The sequence below is a fragment of the Dromaius novaehollandiae genome, chromosome 17 (genome assembly GCF_036370855.1).
Source record: "Dromaius novaehollandiae isolate bDroNov1 chromosome 17, bDroNov1.hap1, whole genome shotgun sequence".
Classification (NCBI taxonomy): Eukaryota; Metazoa; Chordata; class Aves; order Casuariiformes; family Dromaiidae; genus Dromaius; species Dromaius novaehollandiae.
Genome location: NC_088114.1, coordinates 9,268,594 through 9,294,161, shown reverse-complemented (window position 1 = coordinate 9,294,161; position 25,568 = coordinate 9,268,594). Strand labels below are relative to the sequence as shown.

General features: G+C 38.9%; 1 protein-coding gene across 1 annotated transcript; it reads right to left on the bottom strand.

Moving 5' to 3' along the window:
• Positions 1-580: 580 nt before the first annotated feature.
• CHFR (checkpoint with forkhead and ring finger domains) lies at positions 581-25,522 on the bottom strand. The gene is made up of 18 exons (XM_026106881.2): positions 25,365-25,522; positions 24,794-24,938; positions 22,712-22,811; positions 15,679-15,788; positions 13,248-13,307; positions 12,867-13,085; positions 11,598-11,822; positions 10,871-11,027; positions 10,360-10,514; positions 9,585-9,747; positions 8,441-8,583; positions 7,906-8,025; positions 7,480-7,563; positions 6,690-6,760; positions 5,603-5,690; positions 5,287-5,394; positions 4,083-4,155; positions 581-1,735 (listed from the first exon to the last, which is right to left on the bottom strand). Exons 2-18 carry the CDS (start codon positions 24,924-24,926, stop codon positions 1,693-1,695), a joined length of 2,052 nt encoding a protein of 683 aa, XP_025962666.1. The 5' UTR covers positions 24,927-24,938; positions 25,365-25,522; the 3' UTR covers positions 581-1,692.
• Positions 25,523-25,568: the final 46 nt, after the last annotated feature.

Genomic DNA, 25,568 nt, shown 5'->3' with positions numbered 1-25,568 from the left:
CTGTTGTTTTTAAAAGAAGTTTCAAGTATTATTCCAGATCCAATTTCAATCCTACTTACAGGAGAAAATGCCCAGAGATTAGGAAGAGAAGTCCACACCAAAGTGTACTTTTAATAGCATACGGGCATGGTCAACAGACCCATCCTTGCGGCAGCTATTTTAGAAAATAAAAATCTAAACAGAAATGCATCGTTCTAATTAGCATTCATATTAACATGTGCATTACCGGAAATAGTTGTTTAATTCACTGACACCCGCAGACACAGTGTGCTGCATCATTTGTGCTCCATTATAACACAGAGTATTGTGTGTACACTTTTTAATATTGAAGTATAAATCTTGCTCACAAAATAAGGCATACTTAAAAACAACATGGTATCTACAGAGGTAACGTTGTATGCTTTCTTCTCATTCTGTTTCACTCTTCTAGGTACAACAATAAAGAAAAATTGGTCCCAGTCAAGTGCGTGAACATTAGTTATCAGATTGCTATGAAACAGATCAGACTGCACCAAATTTTTTTTAATGATGCTTGGGAAGTTTCCTAAATGAGCTTTGCAAAAGGTGTGGGAATAAAATCTACATTTTGGGGAGTTCTTTATTTTTTTGTTTTTAATACCAGTGACACCAGTGTCCTCCCTCATCATCCCTAGCCCTGGCCAAAAATGCCTCCATGTTGCTACAATTTGTCCATACTGAATTATTTTCGGTAAGATTGCTCTTTTCAGTAAAGCTGCTATATTCTGTTTTAAATTATAGCTTTTTCTACATTTTTACCAGTGTATGCATGCTAGAGAACAGCTGCATGGCAGAGGTACATACTTAGCATACAATATCAAACCAAAAAAGAAATACAAAAAGTGAACCAGTGTGTCCTACTGGCTGCTCTATGTCAAAAGCACTGTTTGGTCTTCTGATATAAAATACTACAGAAGTAATATTAGCAGAAGTCTGTTCTGCTTCAAGTATTACCCCAACTTTAAATGTGATTTTCAAATTTTTGTGCAATTATTTTTGTAATTTAACATGAATAAAAACATCAACACTACTAAACTAAGAAAAGAAACTACTTCTTCCATTATAACACTGCACATATGGTAGAAGCTTTAAGCTGAAACAGCTGTTAAATGGACGGAAAAGAGTTTTTTTTTTTTAAATAAAGAGAAGATTAATGTGTTTCTAGTTCAAATGGAACGGGTAGTGACAAAAACAGACTACAGCAAAAAGCAGTTATGAATATACACTGACAATTTCCTTCTTAAATATTAATGGCTCTTGAAATATCCATCAGTTACTTATACAAAACATTGCTATTTTAAGTCTAAGGATTTTTCTCAGTTTCTCCACAAGTAGTGCAAATACACTCCTTATTCTTAGGTCTTCCCAAGATATGGCTGGTGGGTGTGTGAGTGTGATTTTTGTTTGTTTTTATTCTTCACTGCAGTGATACAGGGACACTGTAGTCATAAGGATGGAATGCAATGCTTGCCGGACTTTCTTGAAAACAAAACCAAAAACCTACCTTACTCATATACAGCTGTAAAATTCTACAAATTAAAAAGTTCACACCAGATTACCTGATGCAAAAGTTATTGATTCCCTGCTATGGGGGAACCGAGAAGATCCCCTGAAACCTTAAACTGTACAAGCAGTATTATAGGTTTTTGCCCCCTCTCTATAGACTACAAGTATTCAGTTCTTGAAACGTGTTTGTTCACAAATGTGATTGAATTTCCTGAAATAAAAAAACCAAAAAGTATTAAAATGTAACAAAGTTCTCAGAAGTCAGGCAACACAAAAGAGTCAGCATCTTTCATAGGGTATTTTAAATGTTAAACAGTTTAAAGCAGAACATTTACATGGTAACATACCTGTCTTTCAGAACCTGTTTAGACTGAAATCTACCACCATGTTATTTGTAACAGGATTTTCAGCATCCCTCCTGCCTAACCCTTGTTAGTGATATTATACACACAGAAAACCTGTTATTAAAAGCCCTCCTCTATACTTCTGCATACTTCAAATCCAGAAAGCAATTAAAATCAGAGAATTAAATTTTGCCCTGAGCGACATTAGTCATTTTTTGTAATCAGCATTATACAAGTCAGTGGGAACTAGTGTTAACCAGGCTAATAAACACATTTCAATATTAACATGTTCTTCCACTGGCTTATATTCTTCTTCTGGAAGAAGGATAAAGGACAGTTAAAGTTTTTCCTCATTCTGTATTATTTGGGTTCTACGGGAATAGCAAGCCAACCTTCCTGTATTAAAGAGGTAACACAAAATTCTGTAAAAGGCACTTCTAATTCTCAAAAACTTCTCACTACTGATTCTTTATTTCTTTCTTACTTGGGTTATGTATCTCCTAACACATAACTGAAACACAAGTTAAGAACTGGGGTGTTGAGCATGTGCATATGTCTGTCTGTGTGTGTGTACATATACATGTGGAGGAGATGATGCAAACAAGAGCATGAATTTTAGTCCTCTTACTGAATCAGACAAAAGATTAGAAAGAAATCTTTCTCACACAACCAAACTTGTTAGCAGAACAGTTTAGCAAAAAAAAACAAAACAAAACAAAAAAAACACTGATGATCTAGAAGTGGTATGATAGGATTGCTTGGTTTTATAGATTTTTGGAACTAACAACAGCAGCCAGTAAAGTGCTACAAACAGCCAATGCTTGAAGAAAAAACAAACCAAAAAACCCTTGCATCATTCCCATTCTAGATGGAAACAGAATTATCCAATATGAACAAAGAATACTGGCGGGTGCTTTCATGGAGAATTACCTCTCTGATATATCAAAATAAAATTTTCTCTGGGTACACAGTACTATAACATGAATTTACAGAGAGCTGAGATGCTTTGAATTACATTTGCAACTTGAATTCCAAATTATTTTTGAAAGATACTTGGCAAAAACCTCTGAATTTGTAAGAAAGTGGGGATGAATATTTTAAAAGCCTTTCTTATGATTTGCTTACACGAGCTGTACAGGCTGGCTATTTTCAACGCACAGTACAAAAATACGAAAGGAATTAAGGGGTGGGTGAGTGGGTGTGGGTGTTCATTGCAGCATTAGAAAGATAGCGCAGAACCTAGTATTCATTAAAGCAGTTTTTCAGTACGGTGTAATAATTCCTCTGTCAGGAACTGCACCGAGAATTTAGAGAAAAAGACCTTGCTTTTTAGATGCACATTTTTTGTGAATGACCAGATACCATAAAAGGACTAAAATTGTTCATCCAGAACAAAAAAAAAAAAAATTGCCTTACATTCTGATGGTTTCATGCTGTAGTAGTGAGGAGGACAAAATGGCAAACAAATTCTTGAATTCAAAAAATTCGTTTTTAAAGCTATCCAGTGCTACTAACCATATATGACCCATACAGGAGCCCATGCCCCCTAGATATAACAAAACACTAGAGAAGTAGAAGGTTATCCTCATCTTTTCAGGCTCAGAACTTCATTTTCACCAGGTACCAGATTGCTTGGGTCAAAGGAATAAAACCTAGGATGTCCTCCAAAAACAGGAAGTGGTAAGTCACACCAGGCTCCTAATTTTACATGTTCCAAGTTCTTTTGCTTCTTTTGCTGCAAATTATTCCCACCAATTTACCCCTTCAAGGTCTGCTGCACTTCACTAGAGGAGTCTCTCTCAGAATTTCAAAAGGAAACAGCACAGGGCTAATTATTGTATATACAGTGTACTTAAGAGGCACCCAGACATAAGCCAATAAGAAGCTGCTTCAGTGGAAAAGCTGCTTCAGAAGTTAAGGGGCAGGGGGGAGGGCTGGAAAACAAGACTCAAGAAGTGTCAGCCATGGGTTACAACAACTTACAAGTGCTAGTGCTACCCTTCTGACACGTGTAAAGGGCTCAATTCAAACCCAAAAGCTCATCAAATTTTGCTTGTGCTGCAGCAGCGTTCCTCATGCTTGAGGTATTAGCTGCAACTTCACAACTACTTTTCTAGCCATGAATTTATGGTACTTTAAAGTTTTTGGTGTGTGTGTGTGTCGGGGGGGGGGTTTAATAAAAAACAGAAACACTTTCTAAATTGTACGACTTACATGGCATGATGTGCTTTGACCTGAGTCCGACAGTTGCGCCCCCAGTAGCAATCAGGACGTGATGTGACAGTCACTACAAAACAAACAAACGAAGCACTACATTTATTGCAGAAGCCATTAAATAAGGAGATGTAGATTGTTAAGCCACTGCTAACAGCAGTTACTCACCAGAGCAGGGGTGAGGAAGAAACAAGGCAAGATTGCCAACAAACTACTGTAAACTACACTACTTCACCTTTCTAGACACAAAGCAAACACTAATTAAGGACACAAAATTCATTCTGAATTTTAGGCTTATGCAGACTTATGATGAAACAATTTGGTTCACAGGGCTCTCGGTTGAAATTTTACCATTCAGTTCAATAGAGATGGGCTTTAAGACACTAGGCACATGCCTAGATACATATCCGTATGAAAGAAAGACGTATTAATTTGGGCAGTGGTCATTGCTTTCCCTTAGTTTTAGGTACATTACAACTCCGTGGTTCCACTAAGGGGAAAACTAAGGGGAAAGGCTAGACTGACTGTACCTCATTAAGCACAGCAGCAGAAGCAGAGTTTTCAATAGTTTGTGACAGGGATGCTGCTGCTAACAAGAAGGACTGAATGGACAGAGGTAACAGATTTAGAAGTAGACTGATGGAAGAGTTTCTATACCCAATATATCTGGAATTGAAGGAGGCAAAGTTGCATGTATGGTATTCTATACTGACACTGTAAATATAAGCAGATTTAGAATTCATTTATGAAAACATTCTTGTTCCTAGCTGAGAGCTGGTAAAATGTGTTCAGCAAATGCATAATCTTATGTATTTAAGAAAATAAATTAACCTATAGCAAGTAGTTCCTGTTGACTATATTCCAGATTTTACTAAATTCCTCTTTTCAATATGCATATATTTACTATATAGATGAACACACCATACTGAAGGAAGAGAACCCCACTAGGGAGTCTAACAATAGCTGTGTTCAAACTTCGCAGCTCACAAGTAAAACAATCTTCACAAGATATTAGCCCTACAACAACATTCCACTAGGCTACATGAAGGTGTTAAAAATCCCCTACAAAAGGAATCTCTCCATTAATCTGGGGATTCAAAAAAAAAAAAAAAAAATCTCTCTTTTTAAATCTAAGGCTTGAAATAGAAGATGCAAGATAAAACTGACTTTTCCCCCTATTGTACAAAGGAAGAGAATTGACCACCTGGCAATTCAGCAACAGGAATATTCTGCCTGTACTGGTAGGCAAGCTCTCGAAAGCTGCGAAGGCCACAACAGTAGCAAAGCACCGTGTTCCCAGTAATTCTGTAATCTGGGGAGAAAGCCAGTTTGTACATAACATTAGTAGCAGGCTTAAGAAATCAGAGTTAACAAAAAGATGACAGCTCTGGCTATGTATACAGAACTTCAAGCCCCTTTATAGAGGTTTATATATATACATACACACACAAGAGAGAGAGAGAGAGAGAGAGAGAGACAGAGAGAGAGAGAAAAATGAACATAATACAGAAGGGATGTACCTGACAGCATAAAAACTCCTCTTTGAAGAGCTAAGAGACTTTCATTTAACATATTTTTCCATGTCAAACCCCTGGATGCCAGGTAATCCTGAAACAGAGCAATTTAAGTGTTCAACTGAGAAAAATTTGCAACATTAAGAAGAGCGACCAAACCATTCACCCTCAGATTTTATTAAACCTAGACCTAGCTAGGTTTACAAAATGGAATGATGTTGATCACAGATAAAAAGAAAATACCATTTCTTTAACTTAATTAGCAAGATACTTTCAGATCACCAATAAAGCCTTCGATTTAGTACCTTTTGTTCAGAAAATTCCTACTTTTGCCAAAAGGATGCAAGTAGATCCATTTCAGTCACACTCTCATTTAACTTGAATCAGGATTTCATCCAGTTTACCTACTTTAGATAACCCAGTTACGGCATGGACAAAATATTTTCCACGTAACCTAAAGAGAATTTTAACTTGTCTGGAAGAAAACATTTGATGACCCTCACTTTCCTGGTAGATTAAGTGAATTATTTTTCTCTTTCATTAGTATTTTGGATATTACACGTAGAACTGTAGAAACAGGCTTCCCTAACATATACTTCATACAAGTAGAATTCTTCGATGGCTTAACAGCCAAATGTATCTCAGTTCTACAGTCTGTCTATCAGTCATTTAGACCAAGCTCAGAAGTAACGTCTGGAATTTTGGCCTTCCTGGCACCTGCCAAAAATGCATGCTGGAGAAATTAAACTTCAGGATTGCCTCAATATGATTATTTTTTGTTAATCTGGGAGGTAAAGGAAGAGCTGATGCAAATCAAAATGCATCTCTAGAATACGATGCCCTCTCATATACAGACTGAAAGATCCAAATGATTACCCCAAAATAATTCAAGGTATTTCCAGTCTAGCCACACTAACTATAACCTTGGTCCAGCTGAACATTCACGGCTCATTTGATTTGCCTTTTAGAAGCCAGGTGCTGCAAGTGACACAGTGCTGTCACTGTAACTGTTAGGCAGCAGCATATCACTATAATTTCATGAGTCAGTAAGCCTTAAACATTATGTATCATACATAATGATTTTTAAACATACCTTTAGGATATCTGACTCGTAGTGGTTGTTATTTAGGACTCCATCTAAACACTTGTCACCAAGATTTATTTCTAATCAGGAAGAAAAAAAAAAAGAAGTTACTATTTCTTCCCCAAACTAGTTGGCCTTTATCCATTTCCTGAAGAGGTTTTCCCATCTCCTGAAAGAAGGCACACAGACTCATGTGATCACCAAGTACACAACTGCATTCAACCAAGTACGTGATATGTAACTTCCAGTGGTAATCAAAGATAAGGCATTAAGATTTATAATTTCACCTGTAGTCCACAATCACGACTACTGATCTCCACAAAGTAACAGTCCCATTAAAGGATATTCCATTAGCTTCAAACTGCAGCCTATTTGTTTCAACTGTTCTAATTTATTTTTAAATATATCTAAAAGCTTAAGCAGTCTCATTTAAGAGCAAAAAGTTCTTTTCAAAACAGTTAACATCAGATGCTCAGTGTTCTTGCGCTGATTTGTATGATTTTCCTACTAGGCTGAAACACACCACGATTCTTTTTAATATAGAAAGCATCATGCCTAACAAGTGCAGTTCTCAAGCTCAGTATGACACGAAGACAAAAAGTTAAGTCCTCTCAAATCTAAGACATACACCTTTCAAGGATTATTTATATTTGCAGTGTGAGGATACAGACTTTGTTCCCTTTTACATCACTGTGCTACAAACTGAACTATTGTATTTCTTAAATTACCTAAAGTTCAAGACAGACAGATATTATTGCAAAGTGAGGAGGTTCATAAGAAACATATTATTCCACAGTACCACAGAATGGTGCCAAACAGCCAAAACATGCCATCCGAGTGCAGCCCCAGTATAAGTGACAGAAGGGTTGCAGACAAACTGTACCTGTAAACAATACAGAAAAATCCTGTGAGGACCACCACACAGCATAACCCAACAGTCATTACTCTTATAAAGCAGTAGCAATAGAGCCCTGCTAAACTTAGTTTAAAAAAAAAAAACAACAAAAAAGCAGAACAAAAAGTTCAACTTTCTCATTTAAAATAAATTCTATTGGGGAACAACAAATTCTATAGAGGAAGATTCTTTCTTGCTGTGACTACAACAGTCCAAATAAAGAATATCCAGATAAAGAATCCCCTCCAAATAAACTTAAGTTTAGTTAAAAATAAGGAGAGACATAGTTCTATAGCCAAGATTAAAAAGAAGTAAAATAAATGTACACACATTGCTGAGGAGCAACATGAGGATTCTGTTCACGCTCTGCTCTTCGGTCAGGCATTGGCTGAAAGCAACAGGTGCATATTACATGACTTCCTTGAGCAGGGCACACATATTCCTGGACAGCTAAATGGCAAAAAAACAGGAGGGGGGAATAAAGGACAGACTGAACAATGCACAAAATTGCAACCTGGACTATGTAGCAAGTATCAACAACATAAAAATCAGAAAGCAACAAGCAAGCAATAGTGCCTTTTACAAGAACTCTATAAAAGAACAGAAAAAATGCCATTTAGACTTCTAAACCACGTTTGCATGTAAAGTATTTGAATATGTAAAACAGTTTAAGAACTACCAACCATCAGGAGTCTATTCTGGATAACCAAAGAAAAGCCACTGTCAAATCTCCAGATATTTGCAAAGACACTTATGTGAAGTGGTGATTCTCACATAGTACTACAAGACCGAGCTTAGTTTACAATGGGCGTTTGAGTTATAGGATCTCAGTTTTATACTGCAGAGAAGATTTCATGACACTGACCTGCAGGGAAGTTGGCAGATGTAGATGGTGCATCTCCCAGTGCTTGCATTCCTCCTGCTTCCGTCTCTTGGCCTGGGCCAGGAAGAGTTGGAACAGAGTGTCGTCGATAGCCTGGGCACTGTCTGCAAACTATATATGGCTGACTGAAAGAATAAAGTAAGGTCATAGGAAACATTGCCCAATGCAAATACAACTCATCTCCCTGTGCTAGAAAGGGTCAATCATACTCCTGAAGTTTAAATTTCGCATTTCTTCATTCAGTAATATATGGAAGTTTACACAACACAGTACCACAGAGTTGTAAAGCTGGCTGTAGTCATAACAGATAAACAAATAAAAACCTCTTACAATCAATTGTGGTATTCTGTAAGTATTTCTAAAACAAGAGCAGTGTGACTGGAAGCAAGATGACATCTTCCCAGGATGTACAAATGACTCACACACAATTAACGCACAAGTGGAGCTAAGATAGCAAAACAACGTAAGGTTTAAGAGGGTGTAAGGACATGAAAGAGAGGTACAAAGCTGTAATAATCATCTACAGGAAGAACCCAATTTTTCTGTTCCCCTCTAGACATACAGCAAAAAGTTTCTGCTGTTGGAAGTAAAGTAGAGCTATTTTAGTGTCTGGGAATCCCTCGGCAAAGCATTAGCTGCTTCAGTAACATGCATCTGGTGAAAATAGCATGCCAGACACATTAGCACGATCATTGCAGCTGGACTCAGGGTCATGCCGTGCTTTAACTCATGCCAAAATCTTAGCCAGAAACCTGTTGCCTCTAGAACAACAGCCATGAAAGGTAATTTCATGTGTCTCACATGAAGCTGTTGTACAACTGAGGACAGAGCTCCTGGTCTTAAAGTGAATCTTGCTGGGCTTCTAGGGAGTTCTAATTTTAATTATTCTTTGCTGACTGCTCAAGGATCAGTAGAATGGCCAGTACAATTGCCAAGATAATTACTGGTAAGAATGAACTTACTTGAAAATGAAAATAAGATTAATTCTCGTAATGATCAGGGAAACACTACCAGCAATCACATATATGGGATGCAATAACAGTGTTTGTGAAACTAACCTAGTTTGCGATTTTGGGCATTCAAACATGAGCAAATCTGATTCAGTGCACAACTTAAAGGAATATACCTGATATCTGAAGATTCACTATCTACATCTGACAATTCCAAAAGATCCTCAGAACTTCCTTCCTCATCTGAAAAAGATCTCCGCACCTTAGGTTGCAACATATCTTGAGTAATTTTGTTTCTAGCATCCATGCTACGTACATCATCTTCATTACGACATTTATCTGCAAGACAACCAAATTCAAACATCAAGAGAAAAGGATTCATCACATCTGTTCTCCCAAGGAAAGATCATGACCACCCTACACTTGTTAACATATTTAAAATTATTGTGTTTTCATGTCCATCAAACTTATTTTTAGATACCAGAGTTACAGAAGATCATAGTTATATTCCCCTCTCTGTCAACGGCAGTGAAATATCAGGCAAGCAAAGTTTCATTTTCAGGAGTCCATGATTAAAGTTAATTTAATCCATATTCATGTATATTTTTCAGAAGTATCTGAGTTTAGGTGACCCAATCAGTCAGTGTCCCCTGTTCATTAATACTGACATCCTGCTCATGACTAAGTAGTAAAATAAAATTAATTAAGAATTCTTAGTGTGCTCAGTTACAGTATTAAATCACTTTCAATTCTCACCCAATATTTGAAACAGTACAAGTTATTACGTCAGATTAAATGCAAGAGCCTGTTTCTTACAGCTATATTAGAGAAGACAGCACAGTACTAAAACGTACATAGATGCCTGATGCACAGCAGTCTTTCTACATACATCAATTGCACAGCTGATGTCTGAAATGCATCATATTCTGTTATGCACACTGTTCAACTTGCCTGGATGCTGAATCAGATAAGCTTCAACCAAGTTGTTCAATATATGGTTTTTACAAATACGTTCTACTGGACAACGACAAGTTGGACATAGAGAAGATCTTTCCATCCATCCTGAGTAGCAGGCAGCACAGAAAGTATGCATACAAGGCTGCAAGCTGGATAACATAAACATGAAATCAATGAAATAAATGGAGTCAAAACCCAAACCTTTCATTTTTTGTATACATTCATAACACTAAAAAGACCATTTTGCATGTGCTCAGATAATCAAGACGCAGCTGTGAAGCTTCCAGCTGATTCTGTCCATATGGATTACAACGCCCCCCCCCCAAATAAAAAAACCCAAATAAAAAACAAACAAAATAAAAAATAAAAACAACAACAACAACAACAACAACAGCTCAACAGGGCTTGTGAAAACCCAGACTCTCCTGGATTCCTCCTCAAACAGCTGTCATTCAATTTCTTATATTATTCCTACATGATTGCAACTTTTGTCAGTCATACATACCTCACACAGTCATGCAGGAGTTCTTGGCAGATAATGCAAGTTAATGTTTCTTCCATCTTATCTGGTTTCACATTTGATGTTTTTGCATCTTCAGAGCCAATTCTAATTATACATTCACTTGGGGCTGCTGCTGGAAGATTTGGACAAGCATCTTCATCTGCAAAGACAGAATATTCCCACACAATGTAGTTTTCAAATGGATGGGGGTTTTTTGCAAGTGTTAAAAAGACCTGAAAGTTACATGGTTCACTGGCAACAGTTCTGCTAAAGGTTCTTGCTTTGCACATAGCAGTTTTTACTGCTGAAGTCGTCATTTTCACTGGACCAGAAACCAAGTAAACGAGAAGCAAGAAACAAATCCAGACAGGACTGTCAACAGCTGATCTGACTCAATTTGAGGGAAAAAAAAAAAAAACAACAACACACACAGTGTTTTGCTTTCCATTTTTAAACCAATTACTACAACATAAAATAATGTCGTGACAGGGAAAAAGTTACCTATCCCATATGAACACAGCCTTTAAAGCCCTTCTAGGTTTGGTAGAACATGAATTCATTTCATACTAATAATGAAAAATAAGCACAGACCCTTATGTCTTTCAGTCTTACTGGACCTCTATGAAAAAATGGACATAGCCATAAGTTTATATTTTGTAAATTAACTTTCAACAATCAGATTTAAATAGAAGAGTGCACAGTAAGTTGCTGAATATTGAAGTATACTAGCCTCCTTTTAGTTTCTTCTTAGCAGGTTCCAAGCCTTCTTCCTTCTCTTCCTCTTCCGACCTTTGCGAATCTGATTCTGTTCCTTCTTTGTCAGTGATTTCTGAAGTGATTGTGGAAGTTTCAGGATTCATATCCAGCTTTGTGTGTTCATCATGCAGTGTTTTTAGAGACACAGATTCTAAGATGGGGAAAGCAGGCACAGGAGTGAAAACTGAGGATTGTGATCCTGCAAAATAAAAGCAGAAAATATGAATATAGTTGCATACAGTTATGGGACATATGAAGATAGCAGCTACTCAACCCCTGATGATGCACACACATCAATTCAAACATCTGGATAGGGAAAAGTGATGCAAAAGCATAAAAGCAATGTCTGTGTAATTACACTATATGCATTCTGAGCTAATCTGACTAGCCTTGACTTCCAAGTCTAGGACTTGGAAGACTTGAAGAAAAACTGCTATTAGTTGTGTAACCCTATTCAAAATCTCCATCCCTATTTAAAATGTAGAATACTTATTCATAAGACTATTAACCACACCAGGTCTTCCCAACAAAGATGTCAGGCAGGGGATTTATACAATCTTGATCACATACAAGTCAGGAGCACAACAGAGAGTCTGTGATACTAGAATGACAACTCAAGTGCAAATTTTCGTTTTCAGAGGAGCATGCAGGAAAAGTCCCCATGAACTGCTGACAATTCCATTTTCCAGATAAAATAGAACTGGAGAAAGAACAGTTAAGAATTATGCAGCATTTGGCTATTACACTTGCTGATATCGCACAGGATATAAGGCTAGGGTGCCACGTGATACCTTTTGGCCTTAGAACTCTAAGCAGGGGAAAGGAGACTGGCGATAGGCAGCAGCAACAGTGACAATTAAAACAGTTTCTCAGCAGAGCTACTGCATGAGTGCAAGCACTCAGTTACTTTGCTATATGAGCCATATAGATTCGCTAAGTTTTCACTGGTGGGTTCTCCATTACCGAGCCATAATGTAAAGACTGAACAGTTTTGAACATACATGTATTTTCTGCCTCCTTGACCACAAGTAATACTCACAATTGCTTCACCTACCCACTAGGATTTATCTTATGTGCTAACAGAGAAAGTTAGAATACACATGTCCAGCTGTTCCTTTCAGTAGGACTTTGGAAGATAAATGCTGAGGAGGTGAATGGGGGTAAGAGACTAATCTGTTAAAATTCAAGACTAGAGTAACAGCTGATGGGATACCAAACTTTAAATACGTGACACAACTCTTACCAGATGTCGAAGGATTATCCTGCTCAACAGATGCAGACTCAGTAAGAGAGGTAGAAGAAGCATTAAAGAGGTTAGATGTAGAAGTAGATGGCTGTGGTTCCTCATAGCAAGACTGAGTAGCTGACGGTGATGAGGTAATTTGGGTCTCATCATTACTTCTTCCTGTACTTGAGGTATCTTTGGTCACATGGCATAGGTTTTCTACGTTAACTTCTACAGCTAGGGGAAAAAAGGAAAGAAGAAAAACCTGTGTGACAGTCACCACATCATGGTTTCAAATGAAGCTTCCTTCGAAATTCCAGGAAATCAAACTTTCTCAAAAGGGTTACATTAATCATTAGAGTTTGGATCCTCTTCCTGGTTCTTAAATTACTTCCTTACCTACTGGTTCTTGAGTTGCATCATGCTGCGGGTTTAAGGATTCATAGAGATAAGCAACATCTGAAAGAGATGACAGAAGAGATTGATCAGAATTTTAAAGCAAAAATTAATCTCAGTCTTACATAAACAAACTCTGTTCACGAGTGACTGTTTCCCCAGTGTCTGACAAGAGAAGAGGCAAATGAAAGATCGCCTCCATAGTTTAACGTTAATACTCCTACTTAGGAGCCAAATAGAAACAGCACAGCAAGATCTTTTCTTCTCAGGAAGCCAGGCAGAGAAGCTTTTGTGTAAAGTTTAGCTTGTGCCAGCCATGGAACTAGAGGCTTAATCATTTCTTAAACCTAAAATCTGCTCTGTGTCAGAACAAACTGAGTATTTTTACTGACACTTTAATGAAAACTCTTGAAAGAAGCTTATTATTTCTAAGCTCACTTCAGCTTCTTCAATCAATTTTATTTAGATTTCTTCATGAGATACATGAAGTATCAAAATACAAATTAAGACACGTTACAAATTTCATCCAGAAACTAATTTATTATCTATTAATAAAACAAATTGGATAATATCTCCTCCTTCTCCACCCTATTTCAACCTAACACAGTTCCAAAGATCCCCTAACTTGCTATTTCTTTTAATCTCCAGCCACATAGAAGCACATGAGACCCTCTTAGGTTGCATCAACACCTTTTCTGAACAAAAGTTAGAGTCTAGTCTCCTTCAGAACTACTCAGATCAGCCAAATACACATGCCAGATCTAAATTCGCTCTCATTTTGGAAGACAGAGAAACTGAAGTAGTGATATTAACTACTTGGTAATTCATATAGTTGTTAACATAAGCAGAAATCAGTAACTCAGTTCATTACAAAGTACCTGCAAAATTAGCATAAATGAGTTCTAAGTAGCATCAGCTGCAATAGTGCCATCTTAAAGAGGATTCATGAGGTAGACAGAGCATACAGAGAGACAGATACAGCATTTCACTGCTTCCTGAAGCATTTACATCAGGCAGCATAAATCTGTCTGATCTGTCTGTATATAAATTAACTGCAACTTCATAAAAGGAAATCATATTTCATTAGTGGGTATGTATATATCTAGAAGTTTTTAGATTAGCAATTCATAAACCTCTACTGATGCATGAAAAATGTTAAGGTCTTATGTATATACATTAAGTATCATGATACAGACTTATCCAATACTACACTCAAGCTCTGCTATTATTGTGAAGATAACTAGATATGTTTGGAGCAGATGTCATTCTGTTCACCTTAAAATTCCACTTCAGAGCTATCAAATAAAGTAATAACAATTAACATTCAAAATGCCTCTTTCCGCTGTTCTGAAGTCTTTTCCTGAAAGTGAATACTCTCTACTAAAATTTAAATATTACCTTCTTTACACTAAAGGAAGAATTGCAGGCTAATGGACAAAGCAATTGGCTGGGGCACAACAATACATATGTAAAGCTGAGCTTTCTCCCCACTCCTCATTTATCAAAGTTGAACCTCATCTGTTATTTTACAACAATGAGCAATTAAACTCTTCCTGTAAGTCTTTTCAGTCAGCCTTGCATTTAATGATCCTGTACAACCAAGTATCAAATGAAAACTCTGTCACCTCAATAGTACCACTTCCCAGATCATTTATGAACATCTTGAATATAGATGCCAACACAGATCATTCATGGAATCTTTTGTTAATTGTCTTCTATTGCAGAAAACTCACCATTTATAGCTAAAACCCTGGCCCTGACTTCTATCCAGTTATTAATACATGAAAGGACCCTAATTCCTAGTCAACAATAGCTTGGCTTGTTTAAATGCCTTTGAGGAAGGACCCCATTAAAACTTTTCGAAACCTAAGTGTGCTATTTCACTGCATCATCCTTTTCCACATACTTGGTGGTTCCTGAAATGAATTAAAGTAGATTTTGTGAGCCACAATTTGTCTTTATAAAAGCCGCACTAATATAACATTTTTCCATGTTTACTAATTCTACTTTTTATTATAGTGCTTTTTTCACCCAATTAGCCAGTTTTTTTTAAAGACTACTTTTGCAGCCTTCCCTTCTTCTGGTGCCAAAAATTCCTTAAATTTAACACAAAGTATCACTTAACAGTTCAGTAATTTGACTTATAAAGGAAGTCTTGGGTGAATATAATCAGGGCCTTATTAGTTATAATTCCAAGCACTATTTCTTCCAAAATTACTTCTAGGCACATTTCCATTTCAGACAGATGCTCAGACTCGTCCATGTAAAAATGGGCACGTCCATGACCTTTTCCGTAGAGACTTGTTTTTACACTTTAACAAATTATTTCTGTTAAAATTAAGTGAGTAATTCTGTTTCAATTGTACTGATACTTCTTTTCTCTCATGACTCAAAAATGACTAAGTGTGCCATTTAAAAAATATCATTTACTTACTGTTCTCTGGCTCATTTTTTCTGTAAACAACATAGATCACATCCCCAGTCTGTAAAGGGTATGTCTGCTTCTTAACCACTTTCAATTTATTAATTACTGTTCCATTGGTACTGTAAAGAGAAAGAAAGATAATTTAGCCTAAATGTTTTCATAACTACGTAGTAGGAAAGGGAAAAACAAGCTACTTTTAACAAAGAAAATTGTTAATTCTTAAAAACAATATAAACCAGGATCTAAAAACATACAATAACAAACAAAAAAATCTGTCCAAAAGACTAAACCGCAGAGCTGCTAGGACTTCAGTGCTCCTTTGCAGCTCCTAGAAAGGACCTGGTAGCTGACAGATAGCCAGAAAAAGGATCCCTGACATTTGGTGAATGTGTCAAAATAATTAGATGATTATTTCTGTAGAATAATCACCACCCCTTAGATTAAAAAAAAAAAAGGAAAGGACAAAAGGCATTTATTTCAAAAGTTCTAGGTTATGTTTATCAGTTAACAGTGGGAATCTCCTAAGACATTCTGGGACAAAGGAATCGCTCTTGTACAGACAGTCAGGTACCCCATGTCAGCATTCACTTTTCTCCCCTCTTGCTTCAAACACTGAAAAATTAAAATTCCAAGGTTAGACTGTCTGAAAGTCAAAACAACAAGTTAGCAAGGTGGAAAAACAGTTATACACACTTAAACATTAAAAAACATGAGTTGGAAAGAATTATTTTATATGGATAAAAACTGTAGGGCTCATTGAAGAAACCACATTGGGGAACAAGCAAATGCAGCGCACTGCTGATCAATGGTGGTATCTTTGCTCCTTCACTATAGGTGACATTTTATACACAAGCTATGAGTGTTTTATAACCAAGTCAAATTATTCACGTACTGAATAATTTCAGCTCTGTTGCAATAAGCCTCTTTCAGGGCTACAGCATTCTACAATTCCAGACTTCTGCCATTCAAAAACTTGGCAATTAATACCAAATATGAAAGAACAGAAAAGCTGCTTTTTCCCTCCGCAGATCAAGCTTCTGCATGAAATGACAGCAAATCTCTGCTGCCACCTCCTGGAGGCCACCATGCTTTCCCAGGACAAAGCCTCAATCGGACCAGTTTCTCTCTGGAGGTGAGGGAGGGCTGGTTATTTAGAAACAAGCACATCCCTTCTCATCATTACTTTTCTTTTTAAAAGCAGCTTGGCCCAGGAAAAAAATCTCTTGTCATTTAGTAACATGAAAAGAAAAAGAAAAGAGAACTTTAAGTGCCCCAAAATGTCAACAGTACAAAGTCAAAAGAATTACATTAAAAAGTTAAAAGGAAAAGCAAGGCCTTTTGAATAACCACAGCAAGTCTTGATCAAGATACTGGTTCTTGCTTTTCCCTGTACAACTGCTTTCACTACATACACAGATAAATCACTAATCCAACATAATAACAAGGTACAAAAACAAAAAGTAAACAAAGAAAATCTTTGGGTGACATCAATCTTTGCCCCATGAAAGAAACTTCAAGCTTCTTTTATAAGAAAGCTATTTTAAGCTTGCCTTTTTACCTTAGGCATACAGATATTGCCTACCCTGAAGGACATGAGAACTAAAGAAATAGCAGAACGGAGATGTCACCGAAAGTTAAGAGCCCTGGCAGTTTAGCAATTAAGAGGAAAAAAGAATTTTAGTCAGTCTGTTGGAAACTATACTTGTTTTTAAGTAAACATTGCTGCTAGCGATAATGTATTAAGAAAATATCGTTAAAGCAAAAAATGCATCTCCTTCAATCATGGGTGAAACATTAATGTTTACATTGAGACTGCTCAGAGGTCCTTTAGCAAAACTAGGAAACATCAAACTTGACATCCTTAGTATTTCGGAAGGCAAAGCAAAGCACGCATGTACACCCCTCCACCATAAGTCTTTTAGATCCTTTGTAATAAAGCAGTTAAATTTGTGTAACACGAATTGTCTCTTACTGAGGTTTAGCTTCTCCAGGCAATTCCTAGCCCCAGTATTTTACCAAACACATGGAGGGGGAAGGGGAGTGGTGGATTTTATAAAGTTTCAATGTTATGACTGCTAAGTTCAAAGATGGATATGAGGAATTAAACAACTTAAGCGAGATATTCTTGAGGAAAAAAAAAGTTACTGTCACACATCCAGCAACGCTTGTGCTTGCTCTGTCAAGGCAAGCTGCAGAAACTGCCACCCAAGACCCTAATCCTCAAAGTGACTAAAATAGCCAAATCTGTTCAGTCTTGCACAGCTATACTGACTTCAGCGAGAGCTGACTAAATGAATCGTTTGGCATCCAGGAACCCAAATGAAGTAGAAGTAAATTCAAACCACTCAGAGAAAAATCATAAGATTTTCTTAAATATGTTAGCAAACAGGAATAGTTGTATTTAGATCTCCGCCAACAATCAAAGAAAGAGAAAGGAAAAAAAATTAATAATAATAATAATAATAAAATCAAACTAGCCCAGGCAACTGTGTTATTCTTTCACTTAGCATTTAACAGATATGGTGAAGTATGGGATTAATGTTGCAGGGTTTTTTTAAACCAGAGACATGACAAATGGTAACATTTGTATATTTGAATCTCTGATGTTTCAGACTAAAGTATAGTCCTCATAAATTACATGGAAAGTACAGTTATAATTCCAAATAAGAAAGCCATTCATTGGTTCAAATTATATTGAATTGATACCAGACTATTATTTTGGAGGTGGAGAAGAAAAACTGTTCTATCAGATATATGTTGCCCAAATTGTGGAACAAAGTCACAAAAGGTCCTATGTCACTTTTCCAAGGAGTGGAAGAAAAAGTCTTCAGATCTTGACCCAGTTCCAGTGTGGTTCATGACTTTACAGTTTGATTAATGAACCATAACACATCTTGACTTCCAGTTCCAGCTGTCACACACTATTGATACAAAATACCATACAGCTACATTCCACTCAAAATAGGCTTACTTTGAAGTAGGTAAATGATCTGTGTATGGTAAGATACTTCCTTCCTAGAAAAATGCCAATCTATTACTTTTTAGTAATTACTAATGCCCATCTGGGAAAAGAATCTAATTTACTGTAAAACTTCTAGAAGTATTGACACAGAAGTTATCTACTATATAAGCACGTATTATTCTGAACATACTGTAAACTGAAATAAGTTTTGAATCCTAACAAGTTACGGAAGCCCCTCTCTATTGTCCCAGTCTCCATTCTTTTAATGGTCACAGAAATAGTGTATCTGGTGGGGTGAGAGAAATTCAGTAGCAGAAAAGGTGCCACTGGCCACTGAAGATCAATATCCTACTTATCTACAGAAAGGGAACATCTGATAGTCTTTCACACGACTATCCTAGTCTCATGCATAGAGTTGCATTTAAAATTTCTCTTTCAAAATCAAGAGTCTTACAACTGCTTTTACTTATGGCAAGCTAACTACTGGTTCAGCTGTGTTAGGTCAGCTTGCAGAATTGTGCTTCTTTAAAGCAGCACCAACGAACTAGGGCATGGTTTGGAAAATTAAACAAAGGGGTGTGCTATTCTATTGTGCTACTTGCTAACTCTTGGTTTTCATTGCTTCGAAACCTCTGTTTACTCAATTTTAAATTCTCTAAACATTTCCTTTCACCTGCAAATTTATAGTACTTCTTTCCAAACTAGAACCAAGAACTCATTATGCTAACAGGGAGATAAGAACCAACCTTGGTTGTCTACATGTGTTTTACGATATCTTTTGATTCAGTCACAACACAGAAACAAAGTCCACTCAATCCAGCTGTCACAAACTGCCTCCCTCAGTGCATTCCATTTCACCAAAAAAAATCTGAGCTTGACCACAGCAATGTTTCCAGAACTACTTTCCACTCCACAGTAGAAAAAGCTGACATTGCAGTATTTTTCTGGGCATCAAGTATTGCCAACTCAAACATCCAAAAAATCTAATTCTTTCAGCCTGCTAGATTCTTTGGAGCTCAGCTGATATTCAGAGCAAACATCAGAAGTCTCAGAAGAGAGTAAATAGTCTTCTGCAAGAAGAGAGATCAACCCCAGACAGTCTCTTGATTCAGCAAATGGCAACCATCTCTCTTTGTGTCAACTCACCCACAGGCAAGCAGAACACATGAACAACCGAAGTCTTTTTTGTTACATACAGAGAAGTGTAATATGCCAAACCATAAGCAGCTAATTCATAGTGCTGCATAGGACTGCAGCCCTTCTATTACATTAGCAGGATAATTTCCACCTTTCTGTGAATGCATCATGTAGAAAATTAAATTTAATTTAGCTCAGCTAGTTCTCCTTCTGCTGGCTGCACTTTGTCGCCTTGAAAAAAAGCAGAGGAAAAGAGGGAGAGGCAAGGAAGTTTCTGCATCATTCGCAATTCCTTTAGCTATTATCACCACACTGGTCTAAACTAATGCCACCAGCTACGAGTGAATTAAACTAGGAGTGGTTTCAGAGATCCAGGGATATCTAGCCTGTTTATTATCTTTAGCAATGACCTGGAGGAAAAAAGGAAATGCATCCTCACCAAGTTTGCGGATGACACCAAACTAGAGGCTGCATTTAACACGCTAAGAGCAAGGCTGCCATTCGGGGGACCTGGACAGACTAGAGAAATAGGCTGACAGGAACTCCATGACATTCAACCAGGACAAATATCAAGTCCTGCCCCTGGGATGGACTAATCATCTGCAACAGTACAGGCTAGGGACTGACTGGCGTGGCTGGGGATCCTGGTGGACAGGAGCCCAAGCATGTCAGCAGTGTACTGTGGCAGTGATGAAGGGCTACAGCACACTGAACTGTACCAGCAGGAGTGTAGACAGATGATCAAGAGAAGTGATTATTATTCTCCTTTACTTGGCACTCATTCACCCACATCCAAAACACTATATCCTGTTTTCTGTCACCTGGTACAAGAAAGATGTTGATAAACTTGAGCAAGCTGAGCAGAGAGTCACCAAGATTGCCAGGGGGCTGGAGCACAAAAGAGAGAGGCTGAGGGAACTGAGCTTGTTTTGCTTGGGAAGAGAAGGCTTGAGGGCAGGGAACCTAATAGCAGTCTTCCACTAACTATGAGGAGGTTACCAAGAAGACAGAGGCATGCTCTTTAATGAGGTGGCAAAGATCATAAATTGAAATGAGGAAGGTTCAAACTGGATATAAGGGGAAAAAAATTTGCTATGAGGATAATTAAACTCTAGAATGAGGGCCTTGAGAGGCTGCAGAATATCCAGCCTTGGAGGATATGATCAAGACCTGATTGAGCAAAGCCCTAAACAATCCAGCCCAAATTCAGCGGTGACCCTGCTTGCAGCAACAGGCTGGATTTAGTGACCCCCTGAGGTTCCTTCCAAGCTCAGGAACTTGAGGAAATAAAATAAAATAAAATATGAAAGGAATGCATATCCCAAATAAACATCTAGAAGTGTGCTCCTGGCCCTGAAAAAGAAGCCTTTTAATATCAAAACAGCTACTAACTGAGCAAGACACAACAAAGGAACACAGAAGTAAAATATCTGCTGAAAGGAAAATGTCAGCTTAACTTCATACATTCTGCTAGAGCTATATATATATTTTTTTAAAAAAGGCCCATGCCATGTTCTATTAGACAGTTTAAAGGTTTTTCAGAATGTTCTTGGAGGGATTTTTTTTTTTTAATCAAAAGCTCAGCAGGTATCTGATGCTAACCATGAGCTACCAGAACAATATATTCAATTGCATTCTGATATGTTGGAACAGGAAACAGCAAATTTGCCACGATACCCTTAAAAACGTCCAAAATGAAATTTCTTCTTTATGTATATGCATCAATGTATTTTGAACTGACTTCTTCTTTATGTTTGGGTAAAATGCCTTCTAGACATGAAGAATGGGGGTAGCTGGCAGAAAAGTATTTGTTTCTTTACTGACTGCAATAACCTGACAGAAAAAGAATGTGGTTTACAGAAGTATTTTAAAATGTCACAGAGTTCTTGAAATGTAATAAACCAGAAGCTTTCTGCAATCTTAGACAAAAATCCTGTCAAAAATGAAGCAGATAAAACTTTGAAGAGGGTTACAGTCTCCATCTAAGAAATACCCTCCCCTTCAAATTCCTATCTCAGACTTTATAAATCTGTCTAGAAAACAAACTAAGATCTACTGGAATCCACCCACAACCCCTGCAGTGCTATTTGTACTCCCACAGTAGTCTTAGAATTCAACAGGAAATAACCTCACCCAGTATAGCAAGTTCATTGGCCTTCAGTGTGTGAAGTAATATGTAATTAACTTTATATACTAAAAGTAGTTCTACTAAATTAGCCCACTAACCAACACTAGTAACACTAGTTCCAGTGAGGTATGTGCTTAAACCTTTCTACATTAAGGGCTTTACACACTAACTTAATACAGAAACACTGAGAAAAGAAAGCAACCCTTCTGATTAAACAAAAAAAAGGAAAAGCACAACTGAAATATCAACAGTAGAAAAATAGCGAACATTTTTTAAATTAAATTAAATTGGTTTGAATAGGATCTAAGCTCCACCTGAAGTGCCCACAACTGCTGAAGTACTACAGTGCTCATGGTATACAGTCTACTTATGTTTTGAATACTAGAAAGATATATAACATATACAGATTTTTACTCCATGTCTCTGTTATGCTTTGGGATCATTACTGAAGATGTTTTCCTCCCTTCACAAGTGTCTGAAATGAGGCACACTCATGCCTAGAAAGAGCTTTTAAGAATACTAGCATCACAAAGTTTTCGCAGTCATCTTTTGTTCACAAGTCTAAAGAAATATGCTAGAGAATTATTACATATTACATGTTACCCATCATCAGTATTTTTCAGCCAGCAGACTATGAATTCCTTTGAAGAGAAAAAAAAGATTTAGAAAGTGCTGAAAAAGCAAGCTAAATTGAAAAGACGAAAAAAAAGGAAGACGGAAAAGAAAAAGCACTCACCATTTATACCTTGAACAATACACAAAATTGTACTTCACAGACTAAGAAGATAAGAACAGAAGTTCACAGCAGAACCAACCTTGTGTCTTCCAATGACACTTGACCAGATTCTTCATCCACTGTGATTTTACAGTGATCTCCAGACACCAACTTGTTGCCAGGGAAAGATAAGTCACAACCTTAAAAAGAAAGTGGATTTTCCAGTGTGCTTAAAAATACACATTACACAGATAGATCAGCATTCTGCTTGGCTATAAATGTACAACAAACTGACTCACGTACATCTGCAATAGTTCAGATCTCTGCTGGTATATAGGGAGCACCACAGTCTAGGACGCAATATATAAATGCAGGCAGTGAAATAGTCCCATGTATGGACATAGGCTTATTTCAACCATTTCAGGATGTTTTAGTTCATTTTTTCCCCTTTTTTTCTTCAAATCTCAGTCCTTACAGTTACTCTGCTCTAGAGAGGTACAGATTCACATATGTTTGGGAAGCGTTCAACCTAAATTCTAGAGCCACACATCAAAGATCACACAGCTCTTTTTCACATTATTGCAACACTCTTTCATTGAATTTAACTTCTGGTTCATCCTAGTACACTGGGGGAAAGTAGTAGGAACCAACTGCTGTGAAATACAAGGGTATCACTGTTCTACCTTAAAGTTTTGTTTGTTTTTAAATAAGAAGTTTTCCTTACCTCTGTCAACACCACTGTCACGCTAAAGCTGAAGGGAGATTAAAAACTCAGGAAAGACTAAGATTTAGGCATATGCAGGAGAAAGGTAATGATGATGTTGAGATGGTAGAGACCTTCCTACCTATTATTCTAGGGCTCTGAGCAAATTTAACATTTTTTCCTTCACTTTAACATTCAATGCAAAGCTCAAGGTTCCTTGTGTAAGACACTGATTTCTCTTACAGATGACTCAAGGTACCTGCTTCTAAAAAGGTTATAATTAACAAACATGATTCACTTCCACCTATTCACACTGTAGGTGCACTATACCTTAGCCTGTGACAACAACATATCCAGAAGTAAAATAATAGTTACCACGTACAGTGTTGACAGTTTAGTACTGTTCTACTCCTAATAATCGCAGAACAATTAACAACTATAGCGTTAACTGGTGTCGCACAACCTGTGACTCTAGGAAGCCCACTGAAAGCAAGTAGAATAAATTCTACTCAGGAGCACACCAACATTTCCATCCTACTCTGAGGAGTTAACAAACTTCGGTATGGGAGCAGGAAGGTCAGCATGCTCCAGATGAACCTTTCTAATGTTCTTAAAGGCTTTCTAAGTAGCATTTATGAGCTAGAACTTGGCATTCTTGTACCTATTCATTTTACTGATGTTAGTTAACAGTTATGGAAGCAATTCAACATGCAAAAAATCTATCTTCTTCTGCAAGATAACCCCCAATTGGATCTCACTTTGAAGAATTGCCCTACAGCTCAGATAGAATGATAAGCAATCTAAGCATACTTTATGAAACGTAAACAGGTAAAATATTTTTCCTATGTTATCTGGGTTTCTCATAGAGTTACAGCATCAGATGTTTGTTGAAGACTATTACTTTCCTTTGTGATGGGTCAGTCAAATAGCTTGAACTGATAAACAGGAAACTTAAGATTGGTGCTGCCAGGGCAGAGTGAAGAGATAAAACTCTGACTGTTTCAATGGCAGTAAGTGGAAATTCCTTTAAAATAAAGGCAAATAGCGATAACACTAGACTCGAGGAATAAAGCTTTCAAACCCACTCTCAGAGAAACACTTTCAACACTTGTTAACCATCTTTATGTGGGCAGAAGTCTTAAGGGCTCTTGCGCAGGCGTTTCCTGTCTGCACAGCACAAGCCTCTTGCCTCGCAGCTCTAACTTTTTTTCTCTAACCACGAAAAGGGAACATAAGTGGGACCAACACGAAGAAACTCTTCTGAGCCAACTACTGCTTCTCCTGGCCTGCGTGGGCCGCCTCAGGCACCTGAAGGGCCCGTCCGCCTGTGAACGCCCAGGCGCCCCGCAAAAGGAAGGGGAAAGCGGCAGCGCAAAGCCGCCTCCCCGCAGGGGCCGGGGGCTCCCGCAGGCCGCCCCGGCCCTGGCCCTGCCCCGCGAGGCGCCGCGCCCCGGCCCGGCCGCCCCCAGCGCGGCCCACCTTTCCTCCGGCCGATCGTCCACTCCCTCTTCAGCAGCAGGACACGCGGCTCCGCTTCGTCGGCGCCCAGCCGGGTCAGCCGGCCCCAGGGCCGCGGCGGCCGGCCGCGCTCCGCGCCTCCCGAGTCCTCCATTCGGCCTCACATCTGCGCAGCACAGACAAAGCGACCCCCGGCCCCACCATCGCACCGCGTCGCCTTGCCTCGCATCGCGGCGCCTCGGGGCCTCCCCCCGGCGCGGCCGGGCCGGGGCCGGGGCCGGGCCCTGCGCGCCGCCGCCCCGGGCGCCCCTTTGTGCGGCGCGCGAAGCCCCCCGCCGCCGCCGCGCGGCCCCTTCGCGCCTCTCCCCGCCTCGGGGCGCAGGGGGCGGGCGGGGGGGGCGCCCGCCCCGGCCCCTCGCTCGCTCGCTCCCTCCCTCCGCTCGCGCCTCTCCCCAACTTTCCGCCCCGGCGGAGAGCGGAGCGGAGCGGAGCGGAGCGGCGGGGGTGCCGCCTCCCCTTCCCCCCCCCCACGCCGCCGCCGCCGTCCGGCCCGGCCCGGCCCGGCGCCCCCTCCCCTCAGCGCCGGCCTTACACCCAGTGCCGCGGCCGAGGCGGCTCCTGTCAACAGACATTGCCAGCCATCAGCTGATCCGGCCTGGGCCGGCCCCGGCCTGCCATTGGAGGGCGGCGCGCGGAGGCCATAGAGAACGCACCGCAGGCAGGGGCGGACCTTCCGGCGCCCGCCACCGAGGCGCGCCGGCTAGAGCGCCGCACCTTCCGGGGAAGCCGTGACGCG